Source organism: Triturus cristatus, chromosome 4_2 (assembly GCF_964204655.1).
Source record: "Triturus cristatus chromosome 4_2, aTriCri1.1, whole genome shotgun sequence".
Classification (NCBI taxonomy): domain Eukaryota; kingdom Metazoa; phylum Chordata; class Amphibia; order Caudata; family Salamandridae; genus Triturus; species Triturus cristatus.
In genome coordinates, this window is record NC_140586.1 from 357,900,376 (window position 1) to 357,923,148 (window position 22,773).

Here is a 22,773-nt window from a genome sequence, read left to right on the forward strand (position 1 = left end):
ACGTCACCCAAGTCCAGCACAACTGAATCTAGCAATCTGGCTCCTGAAGTCCTAGAGTCTGGTTATCTTAATCTCCCACCGGACTGTATGAACATTATCAAAGAAGCCAGACGCCCTCTTACTAGAGCTTGCTATGCAGCCAAATGGAAGCGATTCATCATTTACTGCAATAACAACAAAATTGACCCGCTAGATGCTTCCATTCAGAACATCATTTGCTATTTGCTGCGTCCAAAAAGATGTAATCTAGCATATTCATCCATAAGATTACATCTGGCTGCTCTTGCCGCCTACCTGCAAAACAGACATTTGTCATTGTTCAGAGTACCCGCTATCAAAGCTTTTATGGAAGGCCTTAAAAGGATAATTCCTCCCAAACTGCCACCCTCTCCAGTGTGGAACCTAAACATTGTTCTTACTAGGCTCATGGGTCCCCCATTTGAACTTTTACACAAATGTGAACTGCAGTTCCTTACATGGAAAGTAGCTTTCCTTGTCGCAATCGCCTCTCTCAGGAGAGTAAGTGAGATCCAGGCTTTAACCATACAAGAACCATTCTTACAAATACATCGTAACAAGGTGGTTCTTAGAACAAATCCAAAATTCCTTCCCAAAGTAATCTCTGCTTTTCATCTTAATCAATCGGTAGAGTTACCAGTGTTTTTCCAAAACCCAGATTCCGTAGCAGAGAGAGCTCTTCACACACTTGGCGTAAAAAGAGCCATACTTTCTTACATTGACAGGATTAAACATTTTAGAAAGACAAACCAACTGTTTGTAGCTTTCTCACCACCACAAAAAGGGAACCCCATCTCCAAAGCTGGGATTGCCAGGTGGATAGTCAAATGCATTCAAATATGCTACCAGAAAGCAAAACGCACATTAACAATTCCCCCTAGAGCGCACTCAACACGCAAAATAGGGGCTTCCAGGGCATTCTTAGGGAACATTCCCCTAGAAGACATTTGTAAATCAGCGACATGGTCTACTACATACACCTTCACCAAACACTATTGTGTAGACGTGCAGGCGAAGCAATAGGCTTATGTAGGCCAGGCTGTTCTTAAGACACTTTTCCAAACAACTGCAACAGATACAGGAGACCACCGCTAGGGGAGACACTGCTGTACAGTCTATGCAAAAGTATGAATTCTGCAGCTCATATGCCTCGAACGGAAAATGCTACTTACCAGTATGCATCTGTTCTTGGCATGTAGAGCTGCAGAATATCATACGCCCACCCACCTCCCCGGAACCTGTATCTGTTGCAGTGTTATCTTACTTAGATATATTCACATGGACATCTTTTCTGTTTCTTACAAACTCCATCATTTCCCATCATGGCGAAAAACAATCTAAGGATGGAGTCGATGCCCATGTGCACTATCGTCCAAGGGAGGAGTCACCTATCTTCTGATTACAAAAGACTTCTTCCAAGACAACAATAAGGTGCAAGCATCCAAGACCAACACCAGATGGCGATCTATGCAAAAGTATGATATTCTGCAGCTCTACATGCCAAGAACAAATGCATACTGGTAAGTAGCATTTTCCTTAAACGTCTTTTGTCTTTTCCACTCTGGGTGTAACCACCCAAGATTTGACTGGCCACTAAAGGTATTAGGGGCAATCTAAAACTTCCCCTTTAACATTGGGAGAAACTGGACAGTGTTCCGATCTAGAGAGCATCCCTACCAGAAAATCTTCTTCCTCAGGAGTAGTGTGCATATCCACCTTATGGTATGCCACTGCCCGCTGTATTACCCCATGGTATGCTGCAGAGTTGTTGGGGGAAGCCCTCAGTGGGAAATGCTACAGGTTTGCACCCCATGGGGGGTCTATATCATAAGCATTCCACAGGCCATCTGTGGACCAAAGAGGGTGGGTCTTAGTCCTCTGATTGGGAATGGGGACTAGGACTTCCGATGTCAATGCAGCACTGTGAAGATCGTTGTGGAGAATCGAGGAGGTGGTGGTGGTGGGGGAAGTGGAGATGGTGAAGGGGCAGGTGGGAGACTGGTAGCTTTGACTCTGTCTTTTTTGCGCTGCAGGCTGGAAAGAGTCGTCCAATGCTGGCATGTCTCGATCAAAGGCCCGCCTCCTCTTTTTGGGCATATTCTCTTCAGTGCCTGAAGGGATGTTCCTCATACTGAGACGGATGGAAATAATTCCCTGACTCATCAGACTCTTGCTGGAGCTTTTGAAGAATGGCTCAGTCAAAGTTCTTGAAGTTGCCCGTGGAAAGTGGCCTAGGCGACAAATGAGGCTTGATGCCGGTGGGGCCTTTGGCTTTGAAGCATGTTATGGAGTCACTGTGCCAACAGGCTTTTTCAGACTCGAAGTCAAATGGAGTTTGGAGCTCTTGGCTGGATCCCATCTTAGCTTTGGTGTCTTGCTTTAGGTGCTGACCGGAGCCCGAAGGTAACTGAGGAACAGCAGGCGGCAGGGGCGTGTGCATGAAACTCAATGTTTTAACCCCACAGGGGCCGTTCTCTGCCTCAATGTACAATTTGGAACCAGGTTTACATACTTTGGCTTCAACCATACTCACAGCTCTCATGGTGGACTTAGTGCAAGAGCTGGTGTCCAGTGAGGTGGATAAAATGTCTTCATCCCTCTCTTCTTTTGGTTCAGGGGAGCCGGAATCAATGACCTCTGGCTGGGATATCTGACAACACTGCAGCCTTTTCTTCTTGGGCTTTGAGGAGGTCAGCTTCGTTGAAGTTGTCCGGTGTGTCTTCTATGGACCACCACATGTTGATGTGTGCCCAGCATCTGTCTCTCCATTAGTAAAGGGTCTTCTTGCACCTGAAAGCCAAGCAGAAGGTGCAGGTGGTGTTGTGACCGGGGGGAAAGACAGATTAAAGCACTTGCGGAGGTCGGGCCAGCGGTATCTGGTGTGGCACGGAGGACATTTTCTGAAGGGTATCCAGTCCATCACCCTCTACGCCTCATCATTCTCAGGAGCTGACGATGGATGATGCGTGGAGCCCTGAGAGCTAGGGACCCAGTCTTCAGTAACTGCCTCTGAAGCACATTGAGTGGGAAGAAAAAGGACAACGGTCGATAAAGAAATCTTCTCAGCAACTGCAGTAGAAGATTTGACTGTGCAGGCTTGAAGAAATAAATGTTGACAATATAGAGCTCGAGAGCACCGTCAATATGCTTCTGAACCTGATGGTGGAGAAAAAAATCTAACAATGGAGTCGGCGCCTAAGCGCATTGCCAACTAAGGTAGTAGTCACATAATTCCATGTGACTCTAAAGACTTCTTAAAATAAAAACAAGTTGCAGCAGTCTGAGCCCAACACTAGATACAGGAGTATGCACAGCATGTCTATATACAGCCACACATGCTATGAACCACAAATAACCCCAGACTGGCTCAGCCTTGTTGGGCTTCATTAGTGAGGTGCAACTTGGATCCTATGGCATAGTTGGATGAGGCCCTAGATGTAGCAAGACAGAGGCTTCTGCAAGCATTACACCCGTCATCAGTTGTAGTTTCAATGTACGGCCATTTGCATAGAACATGAAATTGTATTTGATGCATGCTGCAAAGTACTAAAGAGGGAGAGGGAAGCAACTTCAAGAGGTTTAGGGCGATGACCTTGCTGCTGCAAGACAGATCCTTGGATCCAGGCTGTGGTTCATAAGAGGTTAAATAGCATACATTTCCCATAGTTGTGTGTGCCAAGTGGCCAGACCTTTGCTGGCAGCCTTTTTGGTTTCTTAATAATAAAGGCTGGATTAATTTGGTATGTGGCGGCGGTGCTTTGATAGGCTGGCCAAGCCTTGCCCTGCCTGCCATACAATCAGCAGATGACTTTCTTTTTTTTCCTCGCTCTTTCTTTCTCTCTCTCTCATTCACCATGCACCTGCCAAACAGTGTTTTAGTATATACTGCAAACACTGCAATATCAACCAATATCAATCACACGGTGTGTGGGGAAGTGGAGAACTGTCTTGCATGTGGCAGAGGCAGCCTATCACATGTATCAAAAGCTGGCTCTCTCTGGTAGTTCCCAACATTTGTGGCAGTCAGGAGAGAACACTATCACTGGTTCATAGCCCAGAAAAATGGTATACCTGTAGGGGATTATGTACACTCACCTTGGCCAGCACATGAACATATTTCTTCAGTGCAGCTAGTCTGTCACCATCTAGAACTGGAAACTTGGCCACTTCCACGCGTAGTGTGTAATGCAGCGCGGATTCCAGATCTGCCATATACACCTTTGAGCTAAGGAGACAAAGTGAAGACCCCAGAGGGATGGTTAGAGGGAAAATGCACAGCTGGATGTACATTGAGAATGAACAATACAGGGCAGTTCAGAGGACGAGAAAGTTAAATTAGGGGCGCTTTCGGAGTGAAGCGCTGATACCTGTGAGCGGTACGGAGTCAATAAGAGTTAGCAAAGCTGTTTGATATGGAATAGAAGATTGAGGACCAACAACATCGAAGGATACCAGAGATTAGAGAAAACGTGCATGAGAAAAGAAGCACTATGCTGATTGCAGAACACACAACCTGGCTCCTCTCCCCTTCTAACCATTGAGACCCCTAGGCCTTCTGCTGGTATGACGAGACACTGAGACATCAGTATCACAAGACTGATGCCCATGGCTACTGGGCCTCTTCCTGAACCCGTCCGTCCTCTTAGGTGATTTATGTGTCTAACCCATTACTATGCAGAAAACAGCTCAAAGGTAACACTGCATACCACTGCTTGGCCAGAGACGTTGAGTGCGTTTATGAGCACTGAGAACACAAGGAATGACAGTCCTATGTAGCCTGCTCATGTTTCAGTATGGTGTAATACAAATGACTCAGCTTACTCTCCCGTTACTTTTGTGTGTAAAAGCTGAAGCATTTAGCTAAGAGTAAGTTACTACGAAGCAGTACTTTTCTGAAAACAATGGCCGTGGGTGCTAATTCAGGTCAGGCATTAACGAAACAGGTTGTGAAGGACTGCCTGGCTAAGCAGCTGCTTTTGAAAATGCACCAGTAAATGATGTGTTTACAGACTACATAGGAGGGGGCATATGATTGTTCTGCCAAGATTATATCTTATATTTTAGCATTATATGATTCAGGACACAGCCAAAAGGAAAATAGGTAGGGTTCAAAGAATCTTTCATGTCAAATTAATTTTCCCTAATGCATTCAACATTGAAATTTTACAGCATATACAGCTGCTAATTGCACAAGAAAGGACAGAAATTGGTGTATGAGGAGGGCAGTGCCCTCCCAGACGTCCAAGTATACTATTAGGCCTCTCGGCTACTAACAGTCAATGCATGGGTCTTCGCTCCGCTTGATACACCCTCACTGAGGACAGATGGACAAGCAATGGATTCAAAGGACACCTGCCTGTGTTTTATACACAATGGTAAGAGCGACACTCCTGCAGCACACTCAATCAGTAATTAAGGCATGAGATAGGACCACCACATACTTGAAATGGGACGGGATGCTAATGAAAGCAACACTGCTAGGGGTAAGTGATTTGTTACAGAAGGTGATTGGCCTGCAGGGTTTTAACACCTGGGACATAACAAGTGTTAGTAAGCTAGGAAACGTGTGGGACTGAGGGAATTGTACCGTTTGAGAGCCTTCTAAGGGAATGTGAATTAGCGGACTCAGACCTATAAACATTTACAATTAAGACATGCCCTGGCCATCCATGTCCTGATGGCGGCCAACGATTGAAGACACCTCCCCTTTTGAGGACAGAATAATGTCTGCACCCCACCAACAAGGTGTTATATCGTGAATCTATATGAAAATAATTAATAATGCTCCAGATACACTAGAGGCCCTAAATGTAAAACAAGAAGAAGACTAGGATGGGGGATGGGCAGAGGCACTGTGCGCCCGAGAGTGGTGTTTGAGTACCAGTTTCTTACTGGTACAACTACAAATTTTACACAGAGCATACCTCACTGGAACACTCCTGGCAAAGATCAGTAGTGGGCCATCTGATTGTTGTCTCAGAGGATGCTGGATCAGGTGCAGCTTCATCCACACACTGTTGGGAGACGCCTGAATAAGGCACTATTGGAAGGGAGTGGGGAATTGTCCCGCTGAGCACACAAAGTGTCCAAGGTTGCCCTCCACCAAACTAGCTATGTTAGATATATGGGGAGAAGCCACCTTACAGAAATATTAGGGGGGCCTATTCAGATTGGGGATCATAGTCGCAAGAAGGAATGTGTTACAACAGTGCGGTGTTCCTCGTCCCCAGAAATCGACCAATGAAGACAGACATGGATTTGTGCATGTTGGCTAAAAAGCAAATATATGAAGGGAGAGGATGGCTTAAAAAGTGTGAAAAATACGGGCATCAGGGAAACCATACAAGGACCTGGTGTGAACATTCTGGGGTTGAATGGTCTTGGTGAAAATATATCTGACTTGTATGTGTGCCAATGGTGCAGAAGTATAAAAGTATGCTGCTGGTGACTCCTTCTTTGATATACATGACCTACAATGCTGCAGTATTGTATTGGTTGTTGATTATCTATGCTTTTTCATTAAAAATGAGCTTAAAGAATGAATGAAAGAAAGACAACTTAACCTATCTCCTGGTGTATATGGGAACCTAAAACTTGCTCATAAATATAGGATTGATGGGTGTGCAGCACTCAGTTGCTATGAAAGAATAATTAGGATTCCAAAACACAAAGAGTGAAGGCCACTGAACTCATGGGCTGAAATGACAGCCACAAAGATGACTAACTTCCAACTTTTGGAACTAAAATCATGGTGCACCATTGTCCCCCTTCAAACTCTTGAAATTGAAGTCATGTAGCACCATAGGACCCTGCCCGTCTCATGAAAATAAAGTTACATAATGCCACTGGCGAGATTACACCTTATCATGCTTCTGTCACAGGACATAATTGACCTACTTCCAACTCATGAAACTAAAGTCACAGGACGCTATTGGCCAATCTCCATTTCATGAAGCTAAAAGCATGGGACGCCATTGGCCAGCTTTCCTCTCATTAACTAATGTGATGGAATGCCATTGACTCAAATGGATGTTTTGTCAAAGCGAAGCTGTGGCTATTTGTTAGCATATAAATGGGCAGAAGAATAGCCACATCAGGTCCATTGCTGTTGATCATAATGGGTGCCCAATAGTTCTTATTTTACTCTTTTTTTAGAACTGTTTCAGTTGCAATCGAGAGGATATACCTTCTGCTCCAATAGCAGAATAAACAAGCAAGAACAACTTGCATTGTGATTTTCTGAAGCCACTGCCAGTCTGACTGCTAATGCTTCAAGAACCAAACCTTCAAGTCCAAAAACGCAATAAGGAATAAGATAATTTTTACTGCTTCTGAAAACAATCAGGAGGTTTATTGGGGAACTACAGGAACCTGGCTAAAGGTACAAGTTACGATAGTTAGATCTACGATTTTTGACCACAAGCACATCTCTAAAGGGCTTAGTGGATCAATGTGCAGGGGAAGTGTCTAAAACCTACAAATATTAGGAAATGTGTACGGTTTCCCATTTTGGACGTATACTGATGGTAATGTTATGGGCATGCCCATACCATTCCTTACTAAGGCTTTTGGGACAGTATAATTTGGTAGTTGAGCCCTTTCTACTAGGGTGTTTGGTGCAGCTTTAGACAAGCATTGCTGCTTTTTTTAAGAGGTCGGTGCACGCCTCCCTTTGATGAATTGATCATGTGCTAGTGTTCTGTGGTCGGTTAGAGTAGAGTTGCTGTATGGTCTGGATTGGCAAGCCGGGTGCAGTAGCTGATCAGACTGTGAAGATCTTAATCTTGCCCTGCAGGGCAGATGGCTCGGTTGCTTCCTCTCATACATTATAGGTCTTCTACAACTAATGCTCATACCATCGTCATGTTCTGCTAATATTCTATGAAGGTGTATTTTTCTATTTTATAGTTCTTCAGTTGAAATGTAGCCCCATGATATCAACAGACATATTATTGGATGAAGCGGGTGTCTGAACTGCGTAGTTTGATTCCCCTTTTCCATGCGTTCCCCTAAAGGGTCTTCTCACCTCTGGACCCTTCTCCTGTTCATCAGCTCTCTAAGGTCCTTTCTTGGGTGTATTAGTCAGAGGGTGCCTCAGAGGATCTCTTGGGGTTGGGCAGTCAAGTTCTCCATGGCATGTGGCAAAAGTATGCTAGGTCTCGTTTTCCCCAAGCTGCCTAAATTGCGGGGAGATGTAATTCTGTTAGGAATGAAAATGTCACCTGTACCTCTCTCCCCAGGTCAGGAGCACCGTAAGGTGATATTCTGTTGCTTTGAACATGTTCTGTTCCTTTATGCTGGGCAGGTGACTTCCAGATCTTTTTGGTTCTTGGGGTGTTCCTCTCATCCTTTTGGGTGCAACTTGGTCTGCGTCAGTAAGATGAGCTTTTGGCCAGCTCCCGGACTCCACACAGTGCAGATATGCACCCCCTTTGAACTATCTTCCCTCTTGTTCAGCGGGCATCATGTGGATATTGTCACTCTTGGATGTTGAATGACTAAACATCTGCTTGTAGATCTTATGCCTCTGTGGTTGGTAGAGCTTTTTTTGTAATTTCATGCCTACAGGTTACATAGTCGTCCTGTAGCTGTATTGTTGCGTGGTACCAAATTGTGGTGTTGCAAGGACAGTCTTTTATGGCCACTGATTGAGTGGTTCCTCTAACAGTCTTTTAGATTGTGCACCATAAACTGCGGAATAAGGAAACACAAACTAGAAACAGAAAGCATGTGCGTCAAAATCCAGAGAAGCTGGAACTGGGAGCAAAAGCACTACAAAGTGGCTTTGGCATCAGTTCTAGACATGGCCGAACAGCTGAAAAGATGGAAGCGACACCCAAGGATAACAAAGAAAGCACAGGTCATGTCTGTGCCCCAAAGTGAACTTTTTACCACTGTCTGTGGAGAATTTCCGTTTCATCCACATAGTGGTGTAACATTCGTCAAGCTGGGAATGGAAGAGCCATTCGGAGAACCCGAGGAGAAATGGAATGACACTTGCTTATGTTAATGTTAATAAAACTTGAGCGCACAAATACACAGAGGTGACTTGGTACTTATACAGTGGTAAGCCCTGGAGGAACCAGCTAGTTCTGAAAAAGCCATGTCTTTAGGTCTTTTCTGAACGTGGTGAGAGCCGGCATTTCTAATAGCAAATGGTAGCCCATTCCATAATTTTGCTGTGCCATAGGAGATGCTACGACCTCCCCAGCATAAGGTTCGGATCCTGGAAACCATCAGGAATCTGGTGTCAGATGAGAGCAGTTGTCTGGCTGGGTGATACCAGGAGAAAAGCTTCTTGAGAAACATTGGTCCGGAGTCGTTCAAGGCTTTGAACGTAATGCGCTAGCCAGTGAAGTCTTCGAATTTCCTTGGTTACAGACTAATATTTAGGGACATTTAGAAGAAGTCTGGCAGATGAGTTTTGAATCATCTGGAGTTTTTTTAAGTATTGCTTCTGCATATTAAGGTAAAGTCCATTGCAGTAGTCCAGCTTTGACTGCACGAGTGTAGTCACTTCCGCCCTTTTGGAGTCATCAGGAATATAAGTTAGAACTTTCTTCAATTTTTTATCAGAAAATGGGAGGAAGTTACGATGGCATTGGTCTGCTGAGATAAGGTGAGTTTATTATCGATCAGCAGCCCCAAGTTTTTTGCCTTCTGGACTGGTTTTGGCGGTTCCCCCATAGCCGCTGGCCGCCAAAGGTGCAAGTTCCCAAAGATAACCACTTCTGTTTTCCCGGAATTGAGCCTAAGACAGTGGTTTCACATCCATCTATTTATTTCCATCATGCAGCTTTGAAACTGCATTGATGGGGAAGCTTGATTTTCATACACTGCCACCACCATCTGGGTGTCATCGGCGTATGAAGTAAGGCTAAAGCCAAAGTCTTGGATCAATGGGGCAAGTTCTGAAACATAAATGTTAAAAAGCACCGGTCTAAGCGACGAGCCCTGTGGGACCCCGCATGGGAGGACGTACGATGTTGATTCAGACTAGCCTAGTGCCACCGTTTGTCTCTTATCCTTTAGAAAGGAGGACAGCAGGGCTAGTGCCAGGCCCTTGACCCCTAGCGTTTCCAGTCGCACTAGCAGTAGGTTATGATCCACAGTATGGAAGGCCGCCGAGAGATCCAGGAGGATGAGGGCGGCGGCGCCCCCATTATCCATCACCTTCCTGATCTCTTGGTGGTTTTAATTAGTGCTGTTTCTGTACTGTGTTCTGGGCGAAAGCCAAATTGGGAGGGATCGAGTACGTTATTTTCCTGTAAGATAGCTGCCTGTTCATAATTTTCTCCACTATTTTTGCCGGGAGTGGCAAACTAGATATAGGGCGATAATTATTGTGGTTCGAGTCATCCAGATTTTTTTTTTTTTATAGATCAGAGGGAGTATTGACGCATCCTTCCACATGAACGGAAAGGTGCCGGAACTAAACATATTGTTAAAAATTTCTGTAAGCAAAGGGCTAACCTCTTTGGCTATCTCTTTCAGAAAAGCGGGAGAACAAGGATCTAAAGGGGACCCAGATTTAGTTTAATTGATATGTTTTTCCACTAGTTCCGTGTTAATCTTCAAGAAGCTGCTAAAAATATTGTCTTTGGGATCTACGCAAGGGCGTATATCAATAGGAACCGGAGTGGGAGTTGATTCAAAAGAATCATAAATATTTTTGACTTTATTTCTAAAAGCGTCACAAAAGCTGTTGTCGTTCTTAGTGCATTTTTTCTTTGGCAGAGATGAAAGCTTCTCTACTACCCCGAACAGTTCTTTGGAGGAGTTCTTTGCTTTTTCAATCTGCCTCGTAAAACATGCCCTTTTTTCTGCGATCAGCAGAGTTTTGTATTGATATAACTCCGCTTATAAATGCCTTTGTCTGATGTATCATATTTTGCTCTCCAGCCTCTTTCCAGCCTACAACATTTTTGCTTTTCCGGTTGTTAGGCCTCAGTAAACCAAGGGGCTGAAGGTATGCTGCGGTTCCCTGAAATTTTTCTAGTGGGTAACGTGGCCCCAATTGCTTCATTAAGACATTCCGTATAATCCCTAGCTGCTAAGTCTAGGGACATATTTAACAGAGGTCATGTCCTGTCTAGTTGGATGCGAAGCATGGCTTTATCAGTCTTGTTCCAGGCCCTATATGTTAATGAGTGAGAATCAGCTACTCCTCTTTTCTGGACTTTAGGGATAGTGTAGTTGAATGTGACTAAGGAGTGGTCAGGGTGAACGTCCTTTATTTTTAGGCCTGATACGGATGTAAAAATGCCATCCAGTGTGTGTCCGGCCTCATGAGTGGGCTTGTGCACCAATTGAGATAGACCTAGTGTCCCTAGGGTCTCTAGTAGAGACCTGGTGTCTTTTTCCCCCCTATCTTCCAGATAAACATTAAAATCGCCACGGATGGTGAACACATTGGTGGAGAGGATGGGTTCCATGACTACATCTAGGTTGTTGGTAAACGTACTTCTGGTGCCTGGAGGACGATAGAGGAGTATGCCCCTAAAGTTGTTTTTTTGCATTAGCTGCTAAGGTGAAATGGAGTGTTTCACAGTAAGGTGTGGGAGCTGGTGAGAAGGTCGAACATTTCCCTATAGATTACAGCAACTTCCCCTCCCCTCTTTATTGGCCTGTCTACCCTAAATGACAGGAAACTAACCCTGGGCGTAGTACTACGCTACACTCATGGAGCATGCGTAGTTTGCACTACTACGCACTACCTTAGCAGCAAAATCAACAACACCCTCAAATGCTTTGATAAAGTAATTTTGCATGCTAAAAAGCATATAACCAATTCACAAAAGTGAACTGTAAATGAAAATATTAGGCAATGAGAGAGGTGATGATTTTGGGGTCCCCCCTAACCTAGGGGGAGGACCAAGCAGATGCCTTGAACACAAAGTGCATATCATGCTGGTGAACGATTCAGTGGTGGTCCCTTTCTCCTAGGACCACCCCAAGCACAGTTATGGGCAAAAATACAATCCCAACCAAAGGCCCTGCAAAGCATTATGGGACAAGTTTAGCAGTGGGCAGTGAATATTATAGTGTCCAATATCAAAATAATTCTACAAAGATCTGCAGTTCAACTAGTCGATACTAGATGTCCCTCACGAGTCAAATGCAAAAGCATTGAAATTATTATTACTTCAAGCTGCAGTTCCACTAGTCGTTACTAGATGTCCCTCACAAGTCAAATGCAAAAGCACTGAAACCCTTTCATGAAGCTTTTGCATTTGACTCGTGAGGGATATCTAGTAAAGACTAGTGGAACTGCAGCTTGATGTAATAATAATTTCAATGCTTTTGCATTTGACACGTGAGGGACATCTAGTAACGACTAGTTGAACTGCAGCTCTTTGTAGAATTATTTTGATATTGGATACTATAATATTCACTGCCCACTGCTAATCTCGTCCCATAATGCTTTGCAGGGCCTTTTGTTGGGATTGTATTTTTGCCAATAACTGTGCTTGGGGTGGTCCTAAGAGGATGGGACCACCACTGAATCATTTAAGAATATGTGCTTTTTGTTTTCAAGGCATCTGCTTGGTTCTCTCCCTAGGTTAGGGAGGATCCCAAAATCATCACCTCTCTCACTGCTTGCTAATTTATCATTTTCACTGTTGTGAAATGACTATATGCATTTCAGCATATAAAGACAGAGATACTTATGTTATCATAACTTGCACTGTGCAAAATGCTGTTTGCAATTATTGCACAGAGCAGACAAGCACACAGTGCCAACAGCTATGCACTATGCTGTTTGCGTAGCTGAGTGTAGTTCAAAGTATACTTCGTGTAGCTACATGTACTGCAACTATGCAAACTACGCCCAGGGTTACAGGAAACCCTGCAGAGCTGCTACCATAAAATCCGGGTCTAAGGCAGCGTCGGCCCAGGTTTCCATGAGGAACAGGACATCTAGCTTATGTGATGATATGGTGTCTGCTACCTCGTACATATGTTTGGCAATGGATCTGATGTTAATGAGGCCGCAGTGAGCTTTTATTTGGTCTGGGGGTTGTAACAGCTTTGCCTCATAGTTGTTTCTGTGAATTTGGAGCACCTTAACCATCTTTTATGGTGGGAGCGCAAAGCCACAGGAACATTTTTGTTTCTCATGTGCTTGATTTTTAATCAGATCAAAAGTACAACAGCTCCCTTTAGCCTGGGCAAAATCAAGAAGCTCCTTTCCTGTATACCTTACTGGCTTGATAATTAATGGTCCAGCGTTTCTGGACCTGGGCCCTGGTCCAGCAACCCCGGTCCAGCCACCCCTAGAAAACTAGCTCCACTCCCGGTATTCAAGAAACAATTCAAGAGACATCTGTCTGTTTTAGCAGTTCCTGAGCGAATGATCATCTGTTGCCATCTTTCACACCTTCTTGAGTCCAGACTATATTTCTTGGATTTGATTGTTCCACTGTTGTTGTTTTTTTACCACTATTCCCTTTCTGAGGTAACCCAATGTTGTTTCTAGTTTTTGATGTAAAGCGCTTGTACATCATTAAAAAAAAAAAATAAAGAGAAGGAAGAGCAGATTAAAAAGGGACAAAGCATGGGCATGGAAAGGGAAAATGGAAGACAGAAATAAGGGACAATAAAAGTAATCAGAGGGCCAGTTATGGAATGGATGACTACTGAGAAGGAGAATGGATGGCCACCGTAAGAGATAATGGAGGGCCAGTGACTGGGAATGGAGAACCAATGAAAGCATTGAGGGAGGAGAGAGGCTGGAGAGATGAGCGAGATCGGAGGGAAACAGACAGGAGGGACAAAGAGAACTGAAGGCTGACTAAAGAGAAAGGAGAGACGACAAAAGAGAACAGATGACAAAAGAGAATACAGGAATGAAAAGTTAAAACGACTGAAAAAGAGAACGGGGACTAAACAAACAGAGAGGGGCTGTAAAAACAGAACGGGGCTGGCAAAAGGGAAGAGAGGGCTGGCAAGAGAACAGAAAGATGACATAAAAGAACAGATAGCTGCTAAAAGAAAATAGAGGGCTGAAAAAAGAGAATGGAAAATCAGACGAGGGCTGGCAAAGGAGAACAGAGGACCAATAGAAAAGAAGAAATGGGTGCTGTTGGAAGAGACAACAGAGGGCCACTAGGGCAATTGTAGCCTCCTGAAAGGGCAGTGGTAGGTGAATGTGAGCACTGATAGTTTATGTGTGAGAAGGACGAAGGTGATTGGGATTAATGATACGAATTAATGAATGACCGGAATTTAATATAGCGCACTGCTACTCAACAAGAGTGTCCCGCCGCTGACAGAACAAAAATGGCAGGACTCTGAAGCTAACAAATTGTTGAAAAGCCAAGTTTTAAGATGTTTCTTGGAGAATGGTGAATGCAAGCAGTGCTATAAGTGTCAGAGTGCGTATCGTGATTGTGAGCAGCACAGTTCTAGTGAGCAAGCACTATAGTGAGTGCGGTGACTGAGCAGGCCTTCCATGAGGACAGTGAGTTGATATCTTGGACTGTATGCTGTCCTCACCTGTCTGCTTGTCTCCAAACCTTGGTCTCCTGCTCGTTGGAGGTTTGCATCTGACCCACAAGCTGGAAGGTCCCTCGCCGGACTCCACGTAGCGAACGCAGGAAGTTTCTATAGGACAAGCGATCTTCTTGCCGCCTGATGAAGACAAACACATAATGCAGGCTTGACTGAGGCACATGGTCAAGAATGCAGAAAAAGAGACATACATGTGGAGATACAGAAATGACATGACAGAAATGCGTTGAAAAGAGTAGATCTGAGGAACTGAAGGTCGAAGACACCGATACACAAGTATTGGAGACAAAAGAAGACGTGTAGAAAAGGCACATGGTTAAGGCAGATGACATCTTCAAAAAGACAGCGGCAGATCCAGGAGTGAGACATATGGTAAGAGCGCAATAAGATATGGTGGAGACAAAGGATTGAGACAGAAGGGTAACGACAAGGAGATACATGGAAGGAGAATGGTGGGAATGCAGGTTTGAGACATGGTAAATGATATTCAGCTACATAGAAAGAGTTTGTGGAGGATTCAGGAGTGAGGCACATGATGCGGAGGCACACTAAAAGGGTGGCAGCAGTGTATGAGTGACACATGGGAAAGGATGCTGAGATACATGGCAGGAGACCGGTGGAGATGCAGAACTAAGCCTCATAATAAATGAGGTTGGTGAGGTACGAACACAGAAGCATTGATGTGCAGGCAAAAGACAAACGGTAATAAAAGTAAGCAATATGTGAAAATGGGCAGGTGCACACCCTACACAAACGCTTCACATGGACGGGTAATAGGCCACTTGTGAATCTATGAACAATACCAGCACTAAAGAATAGTTTTTATCTAATAAGTTATTTCCCAGAACCAGATTTTTCACAGTCACATTCTTTAAAGAGTATCAGACAGCGTTTTACGGAAAAAGGGAGCAATTGAGGTGACAAACTTTTTCATGTTACGGTGGTAGCGCTTGGGGAAATCTATGAGAGTTCTTTAGGTTGATGCTTTACATGTCTGTGAAGTGGTAGTGCTGGAGCAGAGTTTTCTGTTTGAAAATTCGCTGGCTTTTGAAGCTCTGGCATGTCTATTTGTCATATTAATTTTATTAATTACTAGCAATTAATTATTTGTCTTGTGCAAGTGCGTTTATATTAATCAATCCGTTTGTCCTAACAAGAGAGAGTTACACGTGGGTGTGCATAAATGTGCTGTTTAAAAATAACGTGCGTGTTTTCATGTTTCAACGTTGCTATGTGCTGTTTATTTTTGAGCACAAAATGCTTTCCGAATTAATGCTTTTCTATGTTGCAAGTGCTAGATAAATGCATACACATAAGGGTATTAGTGGGGTTAACACTGTTTAATCACTATGCTGTGGTAACGTTGTTTTTGTTTCTTTTAATTAAGATGGTCTATTGAGGCCTATGATGGCCTAGAAAAGATGGCCGATTTGTAAGCCTGGCTGTGATTTATAATATGAAAACTGTGACGAGGGAGACCCCTGCTGGAAATGGTCCTGAAGCTAACTGACCATGGTCCTTGCTTGCTTGTTTGAAAACTTTCCATGAGGACAGCAGCAGTTTTGGGAGATCTCCAAGTGAAATGAAAATGTCCTTGGCAGCCTTGGGAAACAAAGGAGCCTTAGAGAAAAACTCTGAACTGTGGCTCGATTGCCGAGGAGAAGTAGAATTAACAAGATACATTTTTTATTTCTTGGTTCCTGTTCCGTAGTCTTTATTATGTGAACTTTTCCTGAGCGGAGATTTTCAAATGTAGCGATGTTACATCCTTTCCTTCTCGCTCTGCTCAGCAGGTCCGGCGGACATTACAACCTTTTCTATGTTTCCAATGTATCTTTTTAGACACTATAAGAAATGTTAGCCTAGAGAGGGTTTTTTGCCACTTGCCATTTTGCCTTTGCCGCGTACCGAATCTGCGTTGCTGAGGATCGATGCTGAAGGGACTTCGTCTTGAGAGACATTTACCGAGAGACTTGTCCTGACCCGTTCTGACATTTAGCTAGAATAGGTAACTATGAGAAAATGATTTACTCTGATTGATTTCCTTTGACTAATTTTAGATAAAGCAATATAATTTTAAACATGGTGTTGGATATTCTTTCTTGTCAATTATTGGGTTTACATTTTTGATCATTGCTGTATATGTTGTATAGATTATGTTTAAGGACAGTCACAAAAACCAGGTCTTATCGACCTCGATATAGATGCAGGGTGATTAAGAGTTTTTCTTTCCACAGGTTTATTGCTGGTAGAGTATTTGAGCGTATGTTAGTGTAGTGAAATGGGCCCTAGCGTATGATGTATGCATGTGCGTGTAACTGTGAGATTACTCTATCCGTGGTAGTGGGAATATTATACACACCCTGATCTCTATCAATTTCCTGGTAGCAGAGTTTGATGGTTTTTGATGATTGTCTTGATCTGATAAGATTGCTTGTACATTAGTTTATTGATTATTGATTATTGGTTCATGTTGGTATATGTACTAATACTATATGTTGGAGTCGTAATGTTGAGTTATATGTAGTGCTTCTGGAACTTGGAAGCTGTAGCAGTTTCGTAGTAGGGCAGAGGGAAGTATATGCTGCTCTCGGGAAAGACGGAATTGTAAGGAATAACGTGTGACAATTGAAGTTGCGCGTCACATTGTCTGGGTTCGGAATCAGTGACATCGTCGTATGTTACTATTAGATATTTCTGGTATATAAGGAGTGTGTATGATAGTGAAGGTTATCTGTGAAACTCTGGTCTTAAGTCCCAGGGATCCGTAAGGATTTCCGTTAAAGCTTATCGCGGGAGGAGTAATAGGTATTCTCTGAGCTTGTTTGAAGAACTGGGCAAAGAAAGCTTGCTTAGTTGATGTATGTTATAATTCTGTAGTGGAGCAGATTGTCTGTTCTCGGGAAGCAGGATTCTGTGCGTATGTACTATATTTTCTTGTATGAATGTGCGTGGATGCATATACATTTATTGACTGTAAGACTCTTTGGATAAGTCCTAGAGGAAACGGTTAGGAGATGTATGAAAGTTTGTTGACTCTTGAGAAATAGACACTCTTTACTGTTCTGTGGTTAGCGAAGCAGACAATGGAGATGTTTTTATGTTGTAACTAATAGATTTTGTAGAAATTTTGACACGAAGTCTACTGAAAAGATTTTGTAAAGGAGGGGTAGACGAGTGACAGAAGACAGGAGACAAGCGACTGCAGCGACTGTTGACGTCAGAAAGACCGCGCTCTGATTGGATGGTAGATCAGAATAGTGCTCGCGCTAGGATTGGTGCGTTAGTGTGAGCCGCGCAAGGATTGGAAGGGCTATTTAGTGACGTAGGCGTTCCAGGATTGGTGCGTTAGTGTGAATCGCGCTGCAATTGGTTGAAAAATTTGTATTGTATATTTATAATACGGAAAGAGTAGAGAGTTTTTTTTTTGGTAAACGCTAAAATGTATTACCAAGAAGAGAAAAAGAAGAAAACATTTTTTGGTAAAATTAAAAAGTGGTTTAGCAAGGATAAAGATGTTAAAACAAGAGAGGGTGAGTTGTTACCTCCACCGAAAACACCTGTATCCTTCATGGCTGCAAGACATGGGTTTCATATCTGTATATGGTTGGAGAATTGGGTTAGGTATACTAAAGAAGATGGTGTTCTAGCATTTCCAGAACATGGTTCATTTAATCTAGCCGTGTTGAGAAATTTACGGGAAAAGATGCTATGTCTAGACCCGAAACCGAGACCTACACAGTTCGAGGCTTTAGTGGAATGGGAAGAGGAAGTACATGAGAGAGAAAAACAGAGATCTGGAGGGTACTATAGGTACATGTTTGGGAGGAGACATGATCGTGAGACTCATCATGATCGAATGAAAAGGTGGCGAGATGTTAGTATGTCAGAGGGATTATATCCGATGAGAACAGTTGAAGGAGGAGCAGAAAGGGTTCCTGAGTCAGAAATAAGAAAATATGGAGTTAATGAGGATGAGGTCTTGAATGACATGATTTACAAGAGACCACCTCCATATAGACCAGAACCGGATAAAAGTACACCAGTTGTTTCTCCGATAAGAGATACAGTTTGTGTTAGTGAGACAGAAAATGAGACACCTGAGGTAAGAAGTGATCATTACCTTGATGAGAATGCCAGACAATTAGCCAGAACTACAACAGAGTTGACAGAGAAGATTAGGGAGTTAACGAAGAATCTAGAAGCTGTTACGGTGCCTGTAACAATAGGTCCGGTTATGCCTGTGTTTGACAAACAGAGGACAGGTGAGAATGGACTGGTGATTCCATATGTTGGGAATAATCTGACAAATTCAGTTGGTCCTTCAGGAGATTCAGGCAAAAGAGCAGAAAGAAGTGACCTGAGACAATCAAGACATGACACATGTAGTGAAATATTGGATGCTAGTGAAGCTAGTTGTTCAGGGATGCCAATTTTAGAACCGCAAAAGAGAGTGGTTCCAGTGAGAAAAACTGCTGAAATAACAGTTGAAGATTTGAATGACTGGATGAAGGTTCTACAGAAAAAGGATAAAGATTCACAAGTAATTGATGTAGCTAGGTTACGTGTAGAACTAGAAGAGCTTGTTACAGGAACAGTTCCAACAGAGATTCTGAAGAGTCATCATGATGGTGAACTAATGTTCATGTGCAAAAATATTACCTGGAGAGCAAGAAATACACATGACAGGCTAAGAGCAATAGCGAATGAGCAGGGAGTTGACATTGATAAAGTGAAAGCTTTACAAAGAACTTACAGGATGGATTTTACAGAGAAGGATATTGAGAATTTGAATGCTACTGGTAGAACAGGACAGATTAAGGAAATGGTAGCATTATTGCGAAGATGGGGTGATGTAGAAAAGTGGAAGGATAGGTGGTACAAGAAAAGAGATGAGGCTGAAGATAGAACAACTTATTCAGCATTTCCAGTGAGAGAAAAAGAGAAACCAGTGGATAATTATCCTATGAGAGAAATACCTGGAGGAGGATATGTACATGTTCCATGGACCAGACAGGATATTTTATCATTCACGAATGATTTCCCTCGATTGAGAGAAAAGCCCGTCGAGTGGTATAGGCAGGTAGATAGGTTTGTGAAATTGTCAAAAGTGCTGTGGGTTGACCTGAATAGTCTGTTTGATATAATTGTTCCAGCAGACTTGTGGACTGAGTGTAAAATAGTTGTGAGTTGGCCTACTGAGAATATCCAAGAGACCCAAGAACAGGGGCACCAGATCCAGAGGTAATGAGAAAGTATGATCAGGTGATGGTATACCTGAAGAGTAAAGTTCCTGCAAAAGAGACAGACTGGGTAAAGATAGATCGAACACAACAGGAAGCGAAAGAATCAGTTCATGCTTTTTACGAGAGGCTGATACTGGCATTTAAACAATTCAGTGGAGATGAACACCTGGGTGACAAAGATTTGAGTCATTTTGTATACAGATTTGTATATGGCCTTAGACCTGAAATTGGTGAGAGAATTCGTGAGCACACAGTGGATTGGCAGAGTAAGAAAGTAGATGAGATCCTGAGGCATGCAAAATACTTCAGTGATGAAATTGAAGCAAAACAAAGAAAGCTGAAAGAGAAAGCAATGTGGGCACAAGTGAAAGTTGCGGAAAGACAGGAAGCACAGTTAGTGGAACAAGCGAATAATCCAGGAAACAATGCAGGGAATAGACCTAGATATGCAGGGAAAGGAAAGGGAAGTCTTGAGGAAGCGAAAAAAAAGTTTCCTTGTCACAACTGTGGCCAATTGGGGCATTGGAGATCGGAATGTCCTAATCCACCATTAGTAAGTAATGAAAATAAACCCTTAAATCAACAGGTGCAGAACGAAGGAAATAATCAACAGCAGCAACAACAGAAAGTTGTGAGACAGCAGAGTCAAGAGCCAAAACCGCCCTTGCCGCAGAATAGAGGGTTACAAAAGTATAATCAGGATTCAGGATTCTACAATGATGAGCAAGTAAACAAACCAAGACGTTCTAACAAAGTACAACAGTACTTGTTAAAGAGTGAAGGGAGTGAATCTGAGGGTGATTATTGACGGTGCCGAGGAGAGGAAGAAGAGTGCATACTTGGTGCAACTCTAGAAATAGACCAGGCAGGACCATTTGTGGATGGGAAAATAAATGAGGAGAGTGTTACTTTTTTGGTAGACACAGGTGCGACAAGATCAACTGTCAGGTCAACAGATGTTAGAAATCTTCCTCTCTCGGATGAAGCAATCCAAGTAGTTGGTGTAGCCAATACGCAAATCAGAACACGTCTTACTGAACCTGTAAGAGTACAGATAGGGAAATTTTCAGACATGCACAGATTCATTGTCTGTGACACTAGTCCAGTGAACCTATTGGGTAGGGACTTGTTGTGCAAAATGAACTGTACAATTTTTTGTACACCGGATGGAATAGCTTTTGAGACACCAGATGAAGATGTTTTGTACCGAGTGACTCTAGAGAATAGAGAAAGTGAGTTAATTGGTGCATTTGCTGTGTTTAATCCGGAGGATTTGCCTCGAGAACTAAGAGACACAGTGAAAAGGGCAGTTTGGGATTTTACTGGAGAGGATGTGGGATTGATGAATAATGTAGATCCAGTGAAAATTGCAGTAAAAGAGGGAATTACATATCCTAACATTCCTCAATACAAAATGACACCAGAAATAATTGAAGGGATAACTCCTATAATTGAGAAAATGATTCAGCAAGGAGTCCTGAGAGAACTACTGAGTAGTCCGTGTAATTCACCGATAATGGGACTAAAAAAGCCCAATGGGAAATTTAGGATTGTACAGGATTTGAGAAAAGTTAATCAAATTGTGGTGGCATGTTGTCCTATTGTGCCAAATCCATCAGTGATCCTGTATCAAATTCCACATGATGCTGAGTGGTATACAGTGATTGATTTGTGTCATGCGTTCTTTTCAATTCCATTGCATCATGATAGCCAGACGATTTTTGCATTTAGGTTTGGCCAGCGTATCTTAGCATGGTGTCGTATCCCACAGGGGTATACGGAGAGTCCTTCGATATTCAATCAGTTATTGAAGAAATCGTTGGAAAGTTTGATCATGCCCGAGAGTTCAGTGCTAGTGCAGTATATTGATGACCTACTGGTGGCATCAAAGACACGTGAAGCTTGTGAAGTAGATACCATAGCTTTACTGAATCATCTGGCAGATGGAGGGTTAAAGGTATCTCCAGCCAAATTGCAATTTTGCAAGAAAGAGGTGCATTATCTTGGACACAATATTGAAAAGGGTCTGAGAAAAGTGACTGATGACAGGATCAGAATAATCAGAGAAATGAAAGCTCCAAAAACCCAGAGAGAAGTGAGAATGTTCCTGGGTATGGTGGGTTATTGTCGTCAGTGGATAATTAATTTTTCGCTGATAGCAAAGCCACTGATTAAACTGACAAAAAGTGAGATGACAGATCCATTGGATCTAGATGCAGAACAAATGGCAGCATTTGAAGAGCTCAAAAGTAAAATGTGTGAGGCTCCAGCTTTGGGTATGCCTGACTACGAAAAGGAATTTGAGCTGTACTGCAGTGAAAGAAATGGATGTGCACTTTCAGTGTTAATTCAGAAACATGGATTACTGAGAAGGCCTATTGCGTACTTCTCATCGACACTTGACCCTGTAGCTGTGGGTTTACCAGGTTGTCTGAAATCTGTGGCAGCAACATGCAGAAGCCTGGAACAGAGTGAGGGAATCATAATGGGATATCCTGTAAGGGTATTCGTACCTCACAATGTGGCAATTCTTTTGACAAGAAGCAGAACTCAGTACATGTCACATAGTCGGTTGACTAAATATGAAAAAGTGATTCTGGGAGCATCAAATGTGACTCTTGAGAGATGTGTAAATGTGAATCCAGTGACACTTTTGCCAGATATTGAAAATGTGGGTGTGAAGATGGAAGATGATCATGATTGTTTGGATGTGCTGGATTACTGTACAAAACCGAGACCAGACATAAGGGATCTACCCTTGCATGAGAGTGATCATGTGTTGTTTGTGGATGGATCATGCCTGAGAAATGATAATGGTGTGCTATGCGCAGCATATGCGGTATGCAAAGTTTCAGAGGTCATGGAAGCATCACCATTGAAAGGAGTGAAATCTGCGCAAGTTGCTGAATTGGTGGCATTGACAAAAGCTTGCGAAATTGGGAAAGATTTGAGGACAACTGTAATGACTGATAGTCAGTATGGATTTGGAGTGGTG

General features: G+C 43.0%; 1 protein-coding gene across 1 annotated transcript in view; it reads right to left on the reverse strand.

The window, feature by feature from the left end:
* QSOX1 (quiescin sulfhydryl oxidase 1) overlaps positions 1 to 22,773 on the reverse strand; it is a 428,334-nt gene that overhangs the window by 83,955 nt on the left and 321,606 nt on the right. The window contains exons 7-8 of the mRNA XM_085601768.1: positions 14,518 to 14,652; positions 4,114 to 4,243 (exon numbers count right to left, since the gene is read on the reverse strand). Coding sequence (XP_085457894.1) covers positions 4,114 to 4,243; positions 14,518 to 14,652 — 265 coding nt within the window. The remainder of the gene's footprint in view (positions 1 to 4,113; positions 4,244 to 14,517; positions 14,653 to 22,773) is intronic.